This window comes from Nothobranchius furzeri, chromosome 5 (genome assembly GCF_043380555.1).
Source record: "Nothobranchius furzeri strain GRZ-AD chromosome 5, NfurGRZ-RIMD1, whole genome shotgun sequence".
In the NCBI taxonomy this organism is placed as follows: Eukaryota; Metazoa; Chordata; class Actinopteri; order Cyprinodontiformes; family Nothobranchiidae; genus Nothobranchius; species Nothobranchius furzeri.
The window spans coordinates 15,923,067-15,939,175 of record NC_091745.1 but is presented as its reverse complement, the minus strand read 5'-3'; the positions used below and the strand labels follow the sequence as shown (position 1 = coordinate 15,939,175).

The 16,109-nt window shown below is 45.0% G+C and overlaps 1 protein-coding gene across 1 annotated transcript in view; it reads right to left on the bottom strand.

The window, feature by feature from the left end:
• Positions 1-3,074: 3,074 nt before the first annotated feature.
• Positions 3,075-16,109, bottom strand: part of LOC107395130 (disintegrin and metalloproteinase domain-containing protein 11) — a 50,222-nt gene continuing 37,187 nt past the window's right edge. Inside the window, 10 exon segments of the mRNA XM_015974420.3 lie at positions 3,075-3,228; positions 6,027-6,044; positions 8,889-8,979; positions 9,645-9,756; positions 12,965-13,133; positions 13,226-13,345; positions 13,448-13,553; positions 15,155-15,218; positions 15,299-15,349; positions 15,433-15,513. Of these exon segments, the coding sequence (XP_015829906.3) occupies positions 3,213-3,228; positions 6,027-6,044; positions 8,889-8,979; positions 9,645-9,756; positions 12,965-13,133; positions 13,226-13,345; positions 13,448-13,553; positions 15,155-15,218; positions 15,299-15,349; positions 15,433-15,513 (828 nt within the window). The 3' untranslated portion in view covers positions 3,075-3,212.

Sequence of the window (16,109 nt, the reverse complement as noted above, 5' to 3'; positions counted from 1 at the left end):
TTTTGTGGATTTTTCCTTATCTGTAAGAAAAAACTTGCAGCACTAATTAAAAAACATAAAATAGTTGCTTCAAAACCTCAGAGTTGCCATGGTAACCCCACACGCCTGTCCCAACCTATACCGCGCTGCTGCGGGCCGGCTCTGGACCAGGAATGAGCTCCCCTGCCCCGCTAGGAATAAAAAACACACCACCATCACCTGCTGGAGCCTGTGGCGCGCTGCTGCGGGCCGGCTTCGACCCAGGAACAAGCTCCCCTGGACCGCTGGGAGGGTTTCAAACACCGCCATCCTCTGCTGGAGACCGCGGCGCGCTGCTGCGCCTGCGTTGTTTATTCTGTTATTGTTACCGGTACTTGTCTTGCAATGTGAAACGCTTGGTCTCAGATTTAGTAAGAAAAATAATAAAATTGCCCCTCAAAATACGACTAATATATGTTTTTTTCTTCTTCATTAAACATTTTATGGCTGGTGCGACTTATACTCCGGCGTGACTTATAGTCCGGAAAATACGGTACGTTAAAAATATTGAAAACTTGCTCAAAGGAAAATATATTTTCATTAAGGAAATAACATATAAACTTACCGATTTAATACTTTTTTATTCACAGAAAGATAGTTTTCATGAAAAAGCGCCGCAAACCACACAAACTCCGTGTGAGCTTCAGGTCGCTGGTGTTCCAGAGTTAGCTCCGGTTGTAGCTAGGTAGCGACCTCCATTAGCTTAGTTCCCACCTCCTTTGGGTTAGCTTCAGGTTAGCTTGTAGCTAGTTCGACCGGGAGTCGTCAGTTGATCCCAGCCTTACAGCCACACCCTCAGCTCCTCCTCTCTTCCCTTTTGTGGAATTGTCTGGGCTTGACGGAACCTGTGACACGGTCAAAATGGCGGTGGTGGCCACCTCCCATTTCTCCTCAAAAACGTGTTATTGGAGGCTATGGAAACCCATTGTCCATATATGTATATGGCGATGGTCCCAACAGGAGCAGAGTGAAAACATGAAATGTTTCTGGGAAAACTGTGAGCTGCAGCAGTATCTGATGGTCAGATGTGGATTTTTATGTTTTACAGTGTTTAATGTGGCAAAAGGATGAGTTAAACGAGCCTCTGCTCTTCATTAAGGAAGCCGGATAGAGCAAGGTCAAAAGTAGACACTGGAAGAAAGAAGCGTACCTCTGTCATTGGGTTTTGTATGAGCAACAACTTCATCCAGATGTGCATCACTGATATTTACCTCTGTAAATATGGTTCCTAGTGTGTGATGTCATGTCTCTGTGCATGTGGGTCACTTCAGGGCTACAGGCCAGTCGCTCGGGAGGTGATCGCATAGAAAGTAGAAAGTGAACTTCCATAAAAGCAATAATTACTGAACATTTAAGCAGTGCAGTGTAATAGGATTGTGTAGAAGTTTTCAAATGGAAAATCATTACAAATCAGTGTTATATTTTGTTTTTGCATCGTCCATGTAAATTAACGTGGTTTATATAGTAGAAAACATTTTCTGTAGGCTCTGATTGGCATTGCAGAAAAATGAGGATCCTCAGTTGAACTTCTTATCTGTTTCCAACCTTAAAACTGTGTTAAATTACACAAACGATGGGGCAATCAAAAGAATAGTAATGCAGTGAGATGTAGAAGATCTGTTTTTATTTTTGATAGTTTTTTTCTTCTTTTTAGTTCATTTACAAGCATCAGCTCATTCTTCTCTGTTGTTTCAGTCCAAAAAGGCTGTTTAAAACATATGGTGTGGGATGCACCTTGTTGGCTTTTTCTCTTGATTGTTTTTGATTTGTACAATATTTAATAACAATAGTGTTTCTGCCAAAGTGCAAACTTCATCTAGACAAACAGACCTCAGAAAGTATAATACAGGCTGCCTCTTGGACCCGAAACACCAGAAGCTGTTAATCTCAACCAGCTCATTGTGACCTTTGCATGGCCGAGGCCCACAAACGCACCTGGGACTTTCAGTGAGACGATGCCGTTCAGCCACATTTAAAGATGCACGGAGGTCTTAAAGGGGAGATGAATTAAATATCTTTACATTTGCAGAAACAAACAAAAAACCCATAATTTTACATAAAGCTTCACACATTGCATTAGACATTCATGATATTTTGCACATATTTACAAACGGGTGTGCATACGGTTGGCAAGTGCTCGTTTTCTGTAAAATCTGTTAATGTGCGGCCTTGATGAAGCTTTGCAGCTTCATAAAAGCTGTAAAAAGAAATGAAAGGTAAAAACCTGCCAGTAGGGGGGGTGTTCAGGTGTGCAGGACACAGCCGCCCCAGCATGGATGTAAACACGTGTTCTGGACGTTCATCCTTTCTTTAGAAATCTCTCACTCATTTGCTCGCTCTGGAACACACAATCAATCAATCAATCAATCAAAGCTTTATTTATAAAGCTTTGACACACACACACACACACGCACACACATGCCTGGTAAACCTTCTGGACTTTGGAAGTGGAGACAGATTTAGTGGAATGTATGTTTAAAACACCGAGTTGCGGTCCCTGCTGATTCGTAGTTTAGTGGTCTCTAAAATGATCCCGAAACCGTTTTACCGAGCTTCTCGGTCACATGCTGGATTCTCTTCTGCAGAAGTGAATGAAAACAGACATGTGTCTATTTAAAGGTGCACCTATAAGGCTCAGGCTGAGGAACTGAACCGCAGGTCCATTTCTTCTTTTTTTAAAAGGGAACAATTCAGTTTCTCTCGCTTTATTTTGGTCTGTGCACAAGTCCAGCATTTAACCACGGACCGAAGACGAGGCAGGCATTGGAAACACGAGTCCGTTATCATATTGGTCCACTGTTGATTTGTTCTTCATCCGACTGTGGTGAGAGAAGCACTTTCATAGAGCCCCAGGACTAGAGGATGACCCTGGTGTCTCCCACAGGGAGAGCTGGGTTTAGGTCCAGTCCCAACATGATCCTCAGCTGCTGTCTGGCGTAGCCAGGTGAGAATGAGAGGACCCCCCCCCCCCCCCCCCCCAGGCCTGAAGGAGACAGGGGAGACCAAAGGAGGACAAATGGAAGGAGCAGACGTGAGTGCGGAGATGATCTTCTGAAGAGGTTTGGAGAGAATTTAGGATTGTAATGGAAGACTTTTTTTTGCGTCACCCTCTTCGTCCACGTGGAAACGACACAGTGTGAGGAGGAAGACGAAGGTGAACAGGAGACAGACAGACAGGAAGATGGACAGAGACTTTATCCTCCTCCAGATCTGAAACAGAAGGATGAAAACAAGATAGTGTAAGGGAGGAAAAGCTGCTGTGGGACTTGGATTATGGATGAAGACATTCTACTCAAGTATATTTTGTTGTAAGTTCAAAATTTTAAAAATAAACTAAAAAGAAAAGATAAAATGTAAAAAAGTGGAGTAAGTTTTGTTTTCCACACCTTAGTTGGTTAGCTGTTCTGTCATTAATGAAAATGAGCTAATAACACACCCAAAGTTCAATATCTGTGTAAAGGTTTCTGTGGTGGCCATCTTGAATTGGTCTGACTGATCCAAATCTGAAACATGTGATCTAGTAGCACCTAAAATACAGCAACGTGCAAAAGTTTTACGCCAATGTGAAAAATAGCTGTAAACAAAGAATCATTTCAGAAATAGAAATAACGATTTATTTAATTTTTTATTATCAATTTACAAAATGCAAACCCCAAATATACAGCCAGTCATTCAGAACTATCTTCAGCTTTAAGAAGTAATCCTGGAAGTGATGGTCTGGTCCCCACAGAGCCTGATCTCAGTGTCTGGATTACACAAAGAGACAGATCTTGACAGTGAGGAAGCCTACATCCAGAAGATCTGTGGTTGGTTCTCCAACATGTCTGGAACAACCTACCAGCCCAGTTCCTCCAACAGCTGTGTTCAAGTGTAGCTAGAACTGATGCTGGTTTAGAGGCAGAGGGTGTCAACGCAGATATTGATCTGATTTAGATTTATCTCTAGTTCATTCACAGATTTTTGTTGATTGATGAAAAGAAATGATCAAAACTTCTGTTTTCAAAGCATCATTTTTACACAGAATGTTTTCACACCTGCCTAAAACTTCAGCACATCGCTGTCAATAATGAGGACGACTTAATAATTAAAACACAAAACCGTAGCCCGGTGTTCTTGTGTTTGCTAAGGTTGGCTAAGATTAGTTGTGCCAACAGTTTCATACTGGGCTGACTTGGGTTAGGGCTTCACTGATTACTTTCTAAAAGTTTCCTTAAAATCTTTCTAGCACTTCACAGCTATTGTCAAAGTTTTCATCCATTTTCATCCTCTTGTTTGGACTCGGGTCACGGAGGCAGCGGCCTAAGCAGAAGGGCCAGACTTCCCTCTCCCCAGCCACTTGGGCCAGCTCCTCCGGGGGAATCGTAAGGCATTCCCTGGCCAGCCGTGAGACATAGGCCCTCCAGCGTGTCCTCCTTTAGGCCTCCTCCTGGTTGGACGTGCCTTGAAAACTTCACCAGGGAGGTGTCCAGGAGGCATCCTAACCAGCAGCCTGAGCCATCTCAGCTGACTCCTCTTGATGTGGAGGAGCAGCGGATTTACTCCAACCCCCACCAGGATGACCGAGCTTCTCACCCTATCTCTGAGGAAACTCATTTCGGCCGCTTGTATCCCAACGCTCGAGACCAAAGGTGAGGGTAGGAACGTAGATCAACCGGTAAATCGAGAGCATTGCCTTCTAGCTCAGCTCTCTCTTTACCACGACAGACCGGTACAACGCCCGCATCACTGCAGACGCAGCACCAATCCGCCTGTCGATCTCACGCTCCATCTTACCCTCACTCGTGAACAAGACCCTGAGATACTTAACCTTCTCCACTTGGGGCGGGACCTCATCCCTGACCCGGAGAAGGCATTCTACCCTTTTCCAGTTCAAAACCAGGGCCTCGGATTTGGAGGAGCTGATTCTCATCCCAGCTGCTTCACAGTCAGCTGCAAACCGCTCCAGCGAAAGCTGGAGATCACGTTCTGATGACTAACAGGACCACATCATCTGCAAAAAGCAGAGACCTGATCCTTGGGCCATCAAAGGAGGGTAAAGCAGTGCATTACCAACAAAGTTTATAATGGGGACAATGTGTGACCTTGACTCAGGACACCAAGGATCGATGGGTGGAGTACTTCAAAGACCTTCTCAATTCCACCGGCACATCTTCCAGTGAGAAAGCAGAGTCCGGGGGCTTTGGGTTGGACTCTTCAATCTCTGGAGTCGAGGTCACCAAGGCTAAGACCTGCTCAGAGCTCTGGATGTCGTTGGCTGACGTAGCTCTGCAATATCGCGTGGACACCAGGGATGGCTCCACTGGACTTGCAGACTGGGGTGGTGGTCCCCCTATTCAAAAAGGGGGGCCGCAGAGTGTGTTCCAACTACAGGGGGATCACACTTCTGAGCCTGCCAGGGTTCTAGAGAGAAGGGTCCGTCGGACTGTCGAACCTTGGTTTCAGAGGGAACAATGTGGTTTTCTTCCTGGCCGTGGAACACTAGACCAGCTCTAAACCCTTAGGCGGGTCCTGGAGGGTACGTGTGAGTTCGCCCAACCAGTCTACATGTGTTTTGTGGATTTAGAGAAGGCATTCGACCGCGTCCCTCGGGGGGCCCTGTGGGGGGTACTTCGGGAGTATGGGGTACCAGGCCCTCTGATACGGGCTGTTAGGTCCCTGTGTGACCGGTGTCAGAGCTTGGTCTGCATTGCCGGCAGTAAGTCGGGCTCGTTCCCGGTGAGACTCCGTCAAGGCTGCTCTTTGTCACCGATTCGGTTCATAACCTTTATGGACAGGATTTCTAAGCGCAGCCAAGGTGGTGAGGGGATCCGTTTGGTGGCCTGGGTTTTGGACATGACCTTGTAAAAGCATCTATTGCTCTAAGTGCTTAACGAGGATCTGACAGTTTCACTTAAATTTATTCTGTTATTTTTTTGTTTTGATATTTAGCTCATGCACAGGCAAGCACATTATCTCCTGTTATTTATTGCTTGTGTCTTGTTGAGTTTGCGGCATTGCAAAGAACTCACCTTCCTCTTCGAATGTTCCTGCACCCGACGAGCACGCCATGAGAAGAGAGAATGTGTCAAAATATTTTGTGTCAACAAATAAAAAAGGACAAACTTAAGGCATAAACAGATATTTCAGATGTTTCTTAAAAATGCTACAAACAAGCATGAACAGCTGTGCACGAAGGAGATTCAACATGATCTGTTCCTGATCTGTTTCCTGTCGGACTGGCTGTTTGAAACACACCGTCAGATTTCAGGACAAAGCATAAATCTAACAACTCAGCTCTGCGGTTGTTCATCCACCAGTCAGCGTTTGGCTGTTTCACTAATGAGATCACATGCAGCAGGGTTAGCATGTGATGTGGAGCTCCACGCCACAAACCACAGGTTTAACAAGAAAAAAGAAAATCTGCACACGGCTCATCATGCACGCATGCACACACACTTACCTCTGGCCCTAAAAGGACTGGCTGCATGCAACAAATCAATTAATGTAGCCTTTAAATTAATGCTTTTGGTCAGCCAGTAGGAGCAGTCCTTTTAGGTCAGACCTTCGTTAGTTAACAATAGCGAGCATGCTGCATAGCTGGGATGTGGCACTTCATTGAGGGCTTTGGGGTTAGGAAGGAGCCTAAAGAGGAAAAAGAGTCATGGAGGCTTGAGAAACAATACAATGATCAAGTAAAAGACTGTTGAAGTCACTGTAAAGAAATGTTTTTGGAAAATGTACTGTGCATAAGTCTTGAGTCATTCCTGATTGTTTTTATTTCAAAGGAATAAAACTTTTAACAACAATAGAAACCGGTTGTGATCAAAAGATTTCCAGAAACTCTGAAGGTCTTCTAGAGTTTGGCCCTGGACCTGGCCTGCTTGTTGGGTCATTTTCATGCCATGTCAGAAAAACATCTTCCCAAGAAAGAAACTACTTTGCTGCACACATTTGGACAAGAAGACACAAAACGATAAACAGTTTCGCTGAAATGGTAAAAAACAGAACATTTTAAAGAAAACCATTCATCAGACAGGAGTAGGGATGGGTACCGAATTCGTTACTTTTTAAGGTACCGACCGAATTCCACAGTACCGACCGAGCACCGATTCACTTCATTTCAAACGGTGCCTCGTTTCGGTACCCGTCCTTCATAACGAGAACTTGGCTGGACAGCTGCGCATGCGCAAGAGCGTTATGTCATCGGTCGCTGTGAACCAGTTGTAAACAGAGCAGCATGGTAGAAAGAACGCATGCTAAAGCTTGGGTCCACTTCACTAAATGTGATGGGTAACTGGGTGATGATGAAACCAGCGACAACGATCTGAGTGAGACATCCTCATCTTAATCTGCTCCGGTAGGTAAATAAAATGTTTAAGATAACGTTAGCTTGATTTGTTAGCTTCCGTTTCACTAATGGTGCGTTCGCTTCCTCCTCGGAACTCCGAAATTCCGACTAGAAGAACATGAACGCGCTCTAAAGTTTGGCTTCACTTTACTAAATGCGACGGGTGATTGGGTGAAGATGAAACCAGTGACGATCTAAGTGTGAGGCATCATCGTTTAAATCTGCTCCAGCAGCTAAATACACTGTTTAAGATAACGTAGCTCGATATGTTAGCTTCCTATGCCACCATTGTCATTATCTAATGGTGCGTTCACTTTCTCCTCGGAAATTCTAACTTCCCAGTAGGAAAAATCAAATGAAAAAGGACGGTAAAAGGAATGAAGTTACACAGTAAATTTAGTTCACAGTAAAGATGTTTGCTTCAGTTTAATTATCAGCTTATAAAACTATAAGGACGATGTTAAAATACAAACAGTTGTATGTCATTTATCGTGATATTTATCAAATATGGTTATATATTGAGAAAAATATATATTTAATTATAAAAGAGAATTAAAAATATTAAACACTCAAAAGTATCGAAAATTGGTACCGTTAAGTACCGGTATCGATTCATAGGTACCGGGAATTAGTACCGAATCGATTCAAATGTCAAAGGTACCCATCCCTAGTGTGTGTGTGTGTGTGAGGGGACCCCTCACACACACACACACACACACACACACACACACACACACACACACACACACACACACACACACACACACACACACACACACACACACACACACACACACACACACACACACACACACACAAAAATAGAAGGGCTCAGCAATGAGAATGAAGGCTGACTATGAGAAGTGAACATACAGTAATTACTGCATTTGCATTTTGTGCAATAGTGAATATTATCTGTAGCCCTTAAACCAAAACTACCTGCAACATGCAACAAGACGAGGGAAAGAAGTCCAGAACTTTGAATCACCTAGGATCAAAATGCCCAAACCCAAAGAACTGGACAGAGAGAGAGCAACCTGCAGACACACTGGAAAACCACCGGTCACGACCACTTTAACACGATGCAAGGAGATCTGCCTACTCAAAGCTAATTATTTTAAATATTGTGTCTTAAAACTTTTGCACAGTACTATAAGTTTGTCTTTAAATGAAAAAAGTAGGGGAAACTTCCGGATGGCACCAGTGATGTAAATAAGAAGTACTGTGGTGCCATAAATCCTGGCAGAGGACAACTCAGTCCTGTTCTGTCATTAAACTACAGGGGGGTGGGGGGTTGGGTGGAGGGGGAGGTGCAGGATGGAGCTCGGGTTTATTCGAAATTAAAAACAAAGCAACCTCTGCGATGGTTTGATCTTAAAGTTTATAGCATTCAAGCACTCGAGTGTTTCAGACTCGACTCCCCCGTTTCCCCTCCCGAGGACCGAGCAGTGATCGGATCAGGGGGATGAGAGTGGGAGGGGTTGGCGGGGGGGTTCTCTAGGTAGAAGCAGACAGGTACACAAAGGCATGCCAGAACTCTTACTTAAATCCCCATCCTGTTCCCCCTAGGACTATAGCTGCCAGGAGAATAGCACCTGCGATGGACCCTATAATGATATTGGTGCCACTGGGACCTGCGCAGAGGAGGAGGGAGGGGGGAGGAAGGGTGCGGAGGAGGAAGAGGAGGGGCAGAAACAAAACAACACCACTAAAAAACACGTCAGAAGACAGCATCAACACAGTACATCAACAACATCAACTAGAGAAGGAAAGAAAACGGCAGATGGTGAGATACCTGCAGACAGACAGAGAGATGACAGGAGGGAGGAGGAGGAGACGATCACGCTGAGATGGGAGAACAAGCAGGTGAGCAGGGGAGGTCAGAGGGGAAGGGGGGGGACAACAGTTACATCAAAACAAAAGGAGTGTTTGTATTACTTTGTTCTCATCCCTTCTTGCTCAGGGTGGATTTTTGGCCCTAAAGCAGCAGCTGCTTAACTGCTCTGAGTCATTGGCAGACTGCAAGAAAGTAAGGAAGACACTTGAAGAAAAAAACAAAGTAGCGCCTGTAAGACATTCAGTAGCGCCACACACACATTTAAAAACAGCACACACATAAACGTGTCTCAGCACACACTCCAACAAGACGGGACTCAGCAGGGGGAAACACAGAGTGCCTCAACGTTTTCACAAGCACCAGGTGGGACATCCTACTCTGGTCCAGAACACGGAGAAGCTACATGGATGGAGAGCAGAGACTATGAGGGGGCGTGACACGAGGCTGGGAGCTGCTACGGACCTTTTTTTTCTGGACCCGTTGCCACAGTCGGCTCAGGAATAGGATCATACACGCTGCAGTCCTTCCCCGTGTAGTCCCGGTCACAGATACACTTCACCTCATTACTGCAAGTCTGCAGGGGAAAAAACACCACGTCAGAGTGAGTGCAGGGATGACCTGGGTGGCTACACTTGATGAAACTCCAAGAACGTCTTATGAAGCCCGATACTGATGTTTGTTACATCACTGGACCACATGGTTTAGCTAGATTAGTTGAGAAGCCACACTCAGACATGATTACCACCCGGCATTCACTTCAATAGAACATGCGTTTTGTGAGGCTTCCTATCTCTGGCTCCTTCAAAGGCAGTTCGAAATCTGGGTGTTGTGATTGATGAACACCTGAGCTTTAAAGATCATGTTGCCTCTGTTGCTCGTTCATGCCGCTTTGCGCTGTATAACATACGAAAGATCAGACCATACCTAACACAACATGCCACCCAGCTTCTGGTGCAATCTACTGTCATCTCCCGCCTCGATTACTGCAATGCCCTTCTAACTGGTCTTTCGGACTGTACTGTGAGACCTCTTCAAATGGTCCAGAATGCAGCGGCGCATCTGGTCTTCAATCAGCCAAAAAGAGCACACATCACCCCTCTGTTCATTGAGCTCCACTGGCTACCGCTAGCAGCACGCATCAAATTCAAATTGCTAACACTAGCATACAAAGTCCGAGATGGTACGGCTCCCATCTACCTGAATCCTCTTGCAAAGGCGTACGTCTCGGCCCAGCCGCTCCGGTCATCACAGGATCGTCGGCTAGCAGTGCCTACACCACGCTCAGGACAATCCAGACTCTTCTCATGCATCGTTCCACAAATGTGGAATGACCTTCCAAGCACTACCAGAACAGGGGCTTCCTTTTCAAATTTCAAGAAACTCCTGAAGACCCTGCTCTTCAGAGAGCATCTTCTAAACTAGCACCCTCCCTGCACCCGTACCCCTCTCTACTGTCCACTCCTTGTTCCCTCCTCTCCATGATTGATGTCAAGTTGTTGTTATTGTTGTTGTTAGCCTCAAGGGCAACATGCCGATTATCACTTGTAAGTCGCTTTGGACAAAAGCGTCTGCTAAATACATAAACATAAACATGTCTGCAACATGAAGGAGGCTAAAAGATCTCAAAAAGAACACAGAAGATCATCTAAAGGCCACTCTTGGGCAAGGTCAGAGGTCACAGTTTAATGACAGGAAAGGCATGTGGGACATGGTGTTGACACCATGAGCTCTTTCACTCATGAGCCATTCAGGGAGCCTCAAGTCGTTTATGAGTGGTCAGGCCGTGGCGGTCATGTGGTGCAATCGTGTACTTTTTACAAAAGATTAGGCGATGGCGGCATAAAGGGGGTATGGGGCGCTCTCTGCACCGCCGCAATCATTAGGTTTTTGTTTCAAGGCGCTCCTAAAGGTGTCTGTCCTCCACAGTCCCCGTGAACCGTCAGATGATCTGAGCTCCAGCTCTAACGAAGAGAAGCTCCTGGATCTCTCCAGCTCAGCTGGTTCTGGTAACAAAGGCTAAACTAGCTGCCCGTGTTTGCTTTCATTTTTAATACACTTCCCTGCCGGAGCTCGGCAGTAACTCCCCACGTGATCGTGACACCTCCCTCTGTTGTGCCAAGACATGATATACATTCACAAGTCCAGCGTTGCAGCAATATTATTAAAGAGCCTGCCGGCACGAGCGCCGCTTAATTCCCACATCGCCATGCCGCCATGGCGCTTTCATTAGGCACACCAAGGTGGCAGCGTTACATGGTGTGTCTTCTAAAAAGGGCTCATGGAGCCACGAATTTGGCCCTCCAGCAGAACATCTTGAAGAAGAGCATCTGACCTTTGACCTTAAACAGGCTGTTGCTGTCCATCTATCTAAGAAGGGTTAAAGGTCATTTTAAAACAACGTGGAGTTTGTCGTTCTACAGGGAGAACTTTACAAGACAGCAAGAAGTTACAGAAACATCAAGAGATCCGTCTCAGCCTCTACAGACAAGTACACGGTTAAAGTTAACAACAGGACAGTCGGAGGACGAGTCAAAAGTTTGTTTAGAAGCATTTTGGGAGAAATCCTCTTTTTTAAAAACAAAGATGGCCGCACGACTCAGGTTCGTCAAGTTCCGCCTGAACCAGAGGACCCTAAAGGTTGGTTTATGCTTGACGCGTCCACGAGGTCCGCACGGCTCCGCGCGGAAAATTTGCTTCATTTTGCGTCATTTTAACAACCACGCCCCTCCACCGCGGCTCCGCACGGCCCAGAATTTCCGCAACGCGCACCTCGGAAAATTTCTAACCACGCAGACGGACGGACGCGGAAAAACATGGCGGACCGGCAAGAACTAGAATGACAGAGGTCCGTAAATACAGACATTTGTATGATTCAGCTCTCAGAGATCACCGTGATCAACATGTTGTTAATAATTCTTGGAGAGAAATAGCTCGCACTGTCGGAAAAGACGAGGACGCTGTTAAAAATGCTGGAATGCCGTGTTGTAAACAGTAATTTCTACTTCTACTATGGTGTAGTGTTGGGTGCATGCCGTAGAGCTCCATGATGCCCCCTACAGTTTGGGAGAATATTGGCTCACCGCAGAGACGAGCCGCATGAACCATAAACGCTGCGAGTTGTGAAGCGCGTTCCATCCGCGAGCCGCATCACCGCGCGGAAAGTGAATGCGTCAAGCATAAACCAAGCTTAAAGCACGGCAGCGTCACTGGAGAAGCTCACACCCGCTCTCAGCTGGTGGATTTTCTTTGGTTTGTTTTATTTTCAGGTGACAATCTGGTTTCTACACTTTAGCGTGGATCCCATGATCTTTACAACATCAGATCTTTCTCATCATGTTCGGATACATGAACTCTAAAATTAAAAGAGCAAACTTGCCTTATAACCACGACTACTGCTTTGGTTTGAAAAGCAGCTATGTGAACAATAAACCAGATATGCTTTAGAAAAGGACGAATCATAAACGGCCTGTTCTGTATGGTTCCTTCAAAGGTTCTACAACCCCCCAAGGCGCTTCACAGCACAATCACTCATCCACCAACGCACACACACACTTTCACACGGTGGTTATGATGAGCTACGCTGTAGGCACAGCTGTCCTGGGGCGTGCTGACAGAGGTGGGCCTGCCAAACGCTGGCGCCGCACGTCTTTCCGACCAATCAGGATCAACAAATCGGTTTCAAAGAAAAATTTCTCCTAAACGAAAACCTTCATTTGTTCAAATCAAAAATTTAAACTGCTGTATTTAAATAATCGTCTGAAGTTCGTAGAGCATGTTTTCACCCCGTGGTCGGAGCAAATATGTCCAAGGGTGGACCCCGAACACGTGCTGAGGTTGAACGCCGTAACAGGGAGGCAGCGTCTTTCCAAGCACATCATGTTTGGACCACAGGGAGTGCCGTCCTCCACGTAGCCCATATCGGAGCCGTCCTCTAGCAGAGCGTGGCCACCTCTGTCAAAGCATCCAGAGGCTTCAGTCAGACAATACCGAGGGAGGACTCTCTACTTCTTTAATCTGGACGTGAACCAGACCCAAGCACCAACCTGCAGTCCAGGTACTTGTTCTGATGGTAAAGGGTGAAGCTGGTCACTTCACCCTGAAGATCTCCAAATTTTGGCTTGGCTGTGATGTTGGCACAGAAGAGGAAACCGCATAAAACATCTCTGAGGAGATTTGAGAAAACAAGCACAAAGCAAAGCAGATCATTTTTTTAATCCAGATGTGGAAAAGAGTTAGAATTACATAAAGAGTTGAGCAGAACTCACGGCTTGTTGCACTGCTGCCAGCCTTTCCCTTCAGGATCCCGACCACAGTTCCCCTTCTCTGTTCCTTCAGCGTTCAGCTTCTCGTAACAAAACCTGTCTGCTGAGCCTGAGGCGACAGGGAAACGTTTATGAAGGCAGGTGAGAAGTGATGATTGCAATCCTAATCTCAATTATTGCGTTTAATCACTTAATTTTGAAACACAGCAACTACCGTATTTTCCGGACTATAAGCCGCTACTTTTTCCCACGCTTTGAACCACGCGGCTTTAGTCAACCAGAAAGGATGGATGCTGGAAAGTCTAATGAAGGAATGGTTAAAGGAGTGGTACGGAAATCGCCCAGGAGGACTTTTTTCACAGTAAAACGGCGCTGCTTGTTTTCCCAGCTTCACCCGGGGATGATGACAGCAACACGGACATCACCACAGAAAAGGTATGTGACGAAGCTCTTCTGAGGCTGTTCAACTCCGACACTGAAAAAGAGGACTTTAATGGTTTCAGAGCGCAGGAGGACGATGAATAAACTAATCAATAACGTTTCTGTTTTGTTTGATACTGATCAGTTCAATTACGCTCAGTTAAACTACGTTTTCAGTTCAGTAGATATCTGTGGCTTTTAGCCCGGTGCGGCTTATGTTGAGGTGCGCTCTGTAGTCCAGGAATTACAGTATTTCTCCTCTTCAGGGGAAAACAGATCAAGAACTTCCTGGTGTGGCCTCAGAGCATCGAGTCTCATCTTTAATACGCTCAGGAAGCACCTTTCAGCAGGGCTAATTTATTATGGTCTGTTTATACAGCTGAAGGATTTTATTAACCGCAGAACATTTTCATTTCCAACAGGGTTTCTCTTGAAAGGACATCGTTTTCAAAGCAGAAGTTTTCAGATTCTGCAGGACATTTGTCTTCAGCCGTCAGAATTGCATTCTCTAGTGGCGATTTATGCTAATTAAAATCTAAAAAGTATAAACTATGAAACCAAAAAGAATTTCATCACCTTAGAATAAATTAAACGTGACTATTAATCAGTCATTTAAGACTTAGACAGACTGCACTGCTATAAAAGCAGCGAAGAGCTTCTGGAGAACATAAACGTGTGGTTCACACTTTACAATAAGGGTCCCTTTATTAATGTTACTTAGTTAATTAATAAGCATTAATAAAAAAGGGTCCCTTTATTAATGTTTCGGATACTGTTAACTACAGAGTATCATTTAGGTTAGGACAAAGGGTCAGAATGTGTGTGTGTGTGTCTGTTTAGTCATACATTAAATATTATTAACATTAATATTAAGCAGTTGTTAATACTTTATTTAATAGTTTATTATTGCTTAATAATGCACTAAATAACATTAACAAAGGGACCCTTTTTGTAAAGTGTTACCCAAGTGTTTAATCAGCATCAATGGACACTATGGCACAGGATGTGTCACGCCCAAAAATAACAGAAGCATTTCTTTCATATCAAATCAAATCAAATGGCTCTTTAGTGTTCCCATGGGGGAAATCCCTCTTGGACTCAGGAGCGTTACAGTGACTGCTTGCTTATACAACAGACAAACACATAAGTGTCACTCTGCAGCATTTACATGTGCTGACTGTTTAAAACACCACCACATGTGAATTTAACCTTTGCAATGCATGGAAATGAGTCTCACACAAGCAGTGTGACAAAATAAGAGCATGCTCGTTAAGTGTCTTCATTACATACTGAAGCCCCACAGTCCTTTGCATTGTCCATCATGTGTCCTGCATCGCCCACTGTAGCAGCGTCCCTGTGGAGGTGAAACGTGCCGATCAAGCTTTTCATAGCAGAAGCTGCGAACCAGAGGATGAGTCACAGAGCAGGTCTCACCTGGCTGTTATCACACATGTAACCATCCAGCTTGTGCACATTATGAGGGCACTGCACAGTAAAAACATCTTATGAAGATTGTTTGATACCATAGTGGGATAGTTTTGCTCAATTGTGTCTAGAGGAGGTTTTACCTGGCTGGAGTCTCCTGTGCAGGTTTCAGGGATATCACAGTCGTTTACGGCCTCTCGACACACAACTCCTCTGAGCTCGTACTGCAGGACATACAACCAGAAGGCCTCGGATCATTACTGAATAGATGGTTTCTTGTGAGGGCTAAGGGGGTTGGTTTTACTCTCATATTTCAACAATTCACACCAAAAAGCATTTATGTAACAGAAACACAATCACACATTTTCTCATTAAAACAATTTATCATATATATACATATGTATGTATGTATATATATATATATATATATATATATATATATATATATATGATAAATGACCCGCACTTGTATAGCGCCTCTCAGAGTAAGGCCTCCAAAGCGCTTTACACTACAGTGTATCATTCATCCGTTCACACACACATTCATACACTGGTGGGGATGAGCGGCGAGGCTGCCACGCACAGGCGCCACTGGACCCTCCGACCACCACCAGCAGGCAAGGTGGGTTAAGTGTCTTGCCCAAGGACACAACAGCAGAATTCTCTGTCCGGAGCCAGGATCGAACCTGCAACCTTCCGATTACTGGACAACCCGCTCAACCTGTTGAGCTACTGCTGCCCCAGATATATCTATCTATCTATCTATCTATCTATCTATCTATCTATCTATATATATATATATATATATATATATATATAT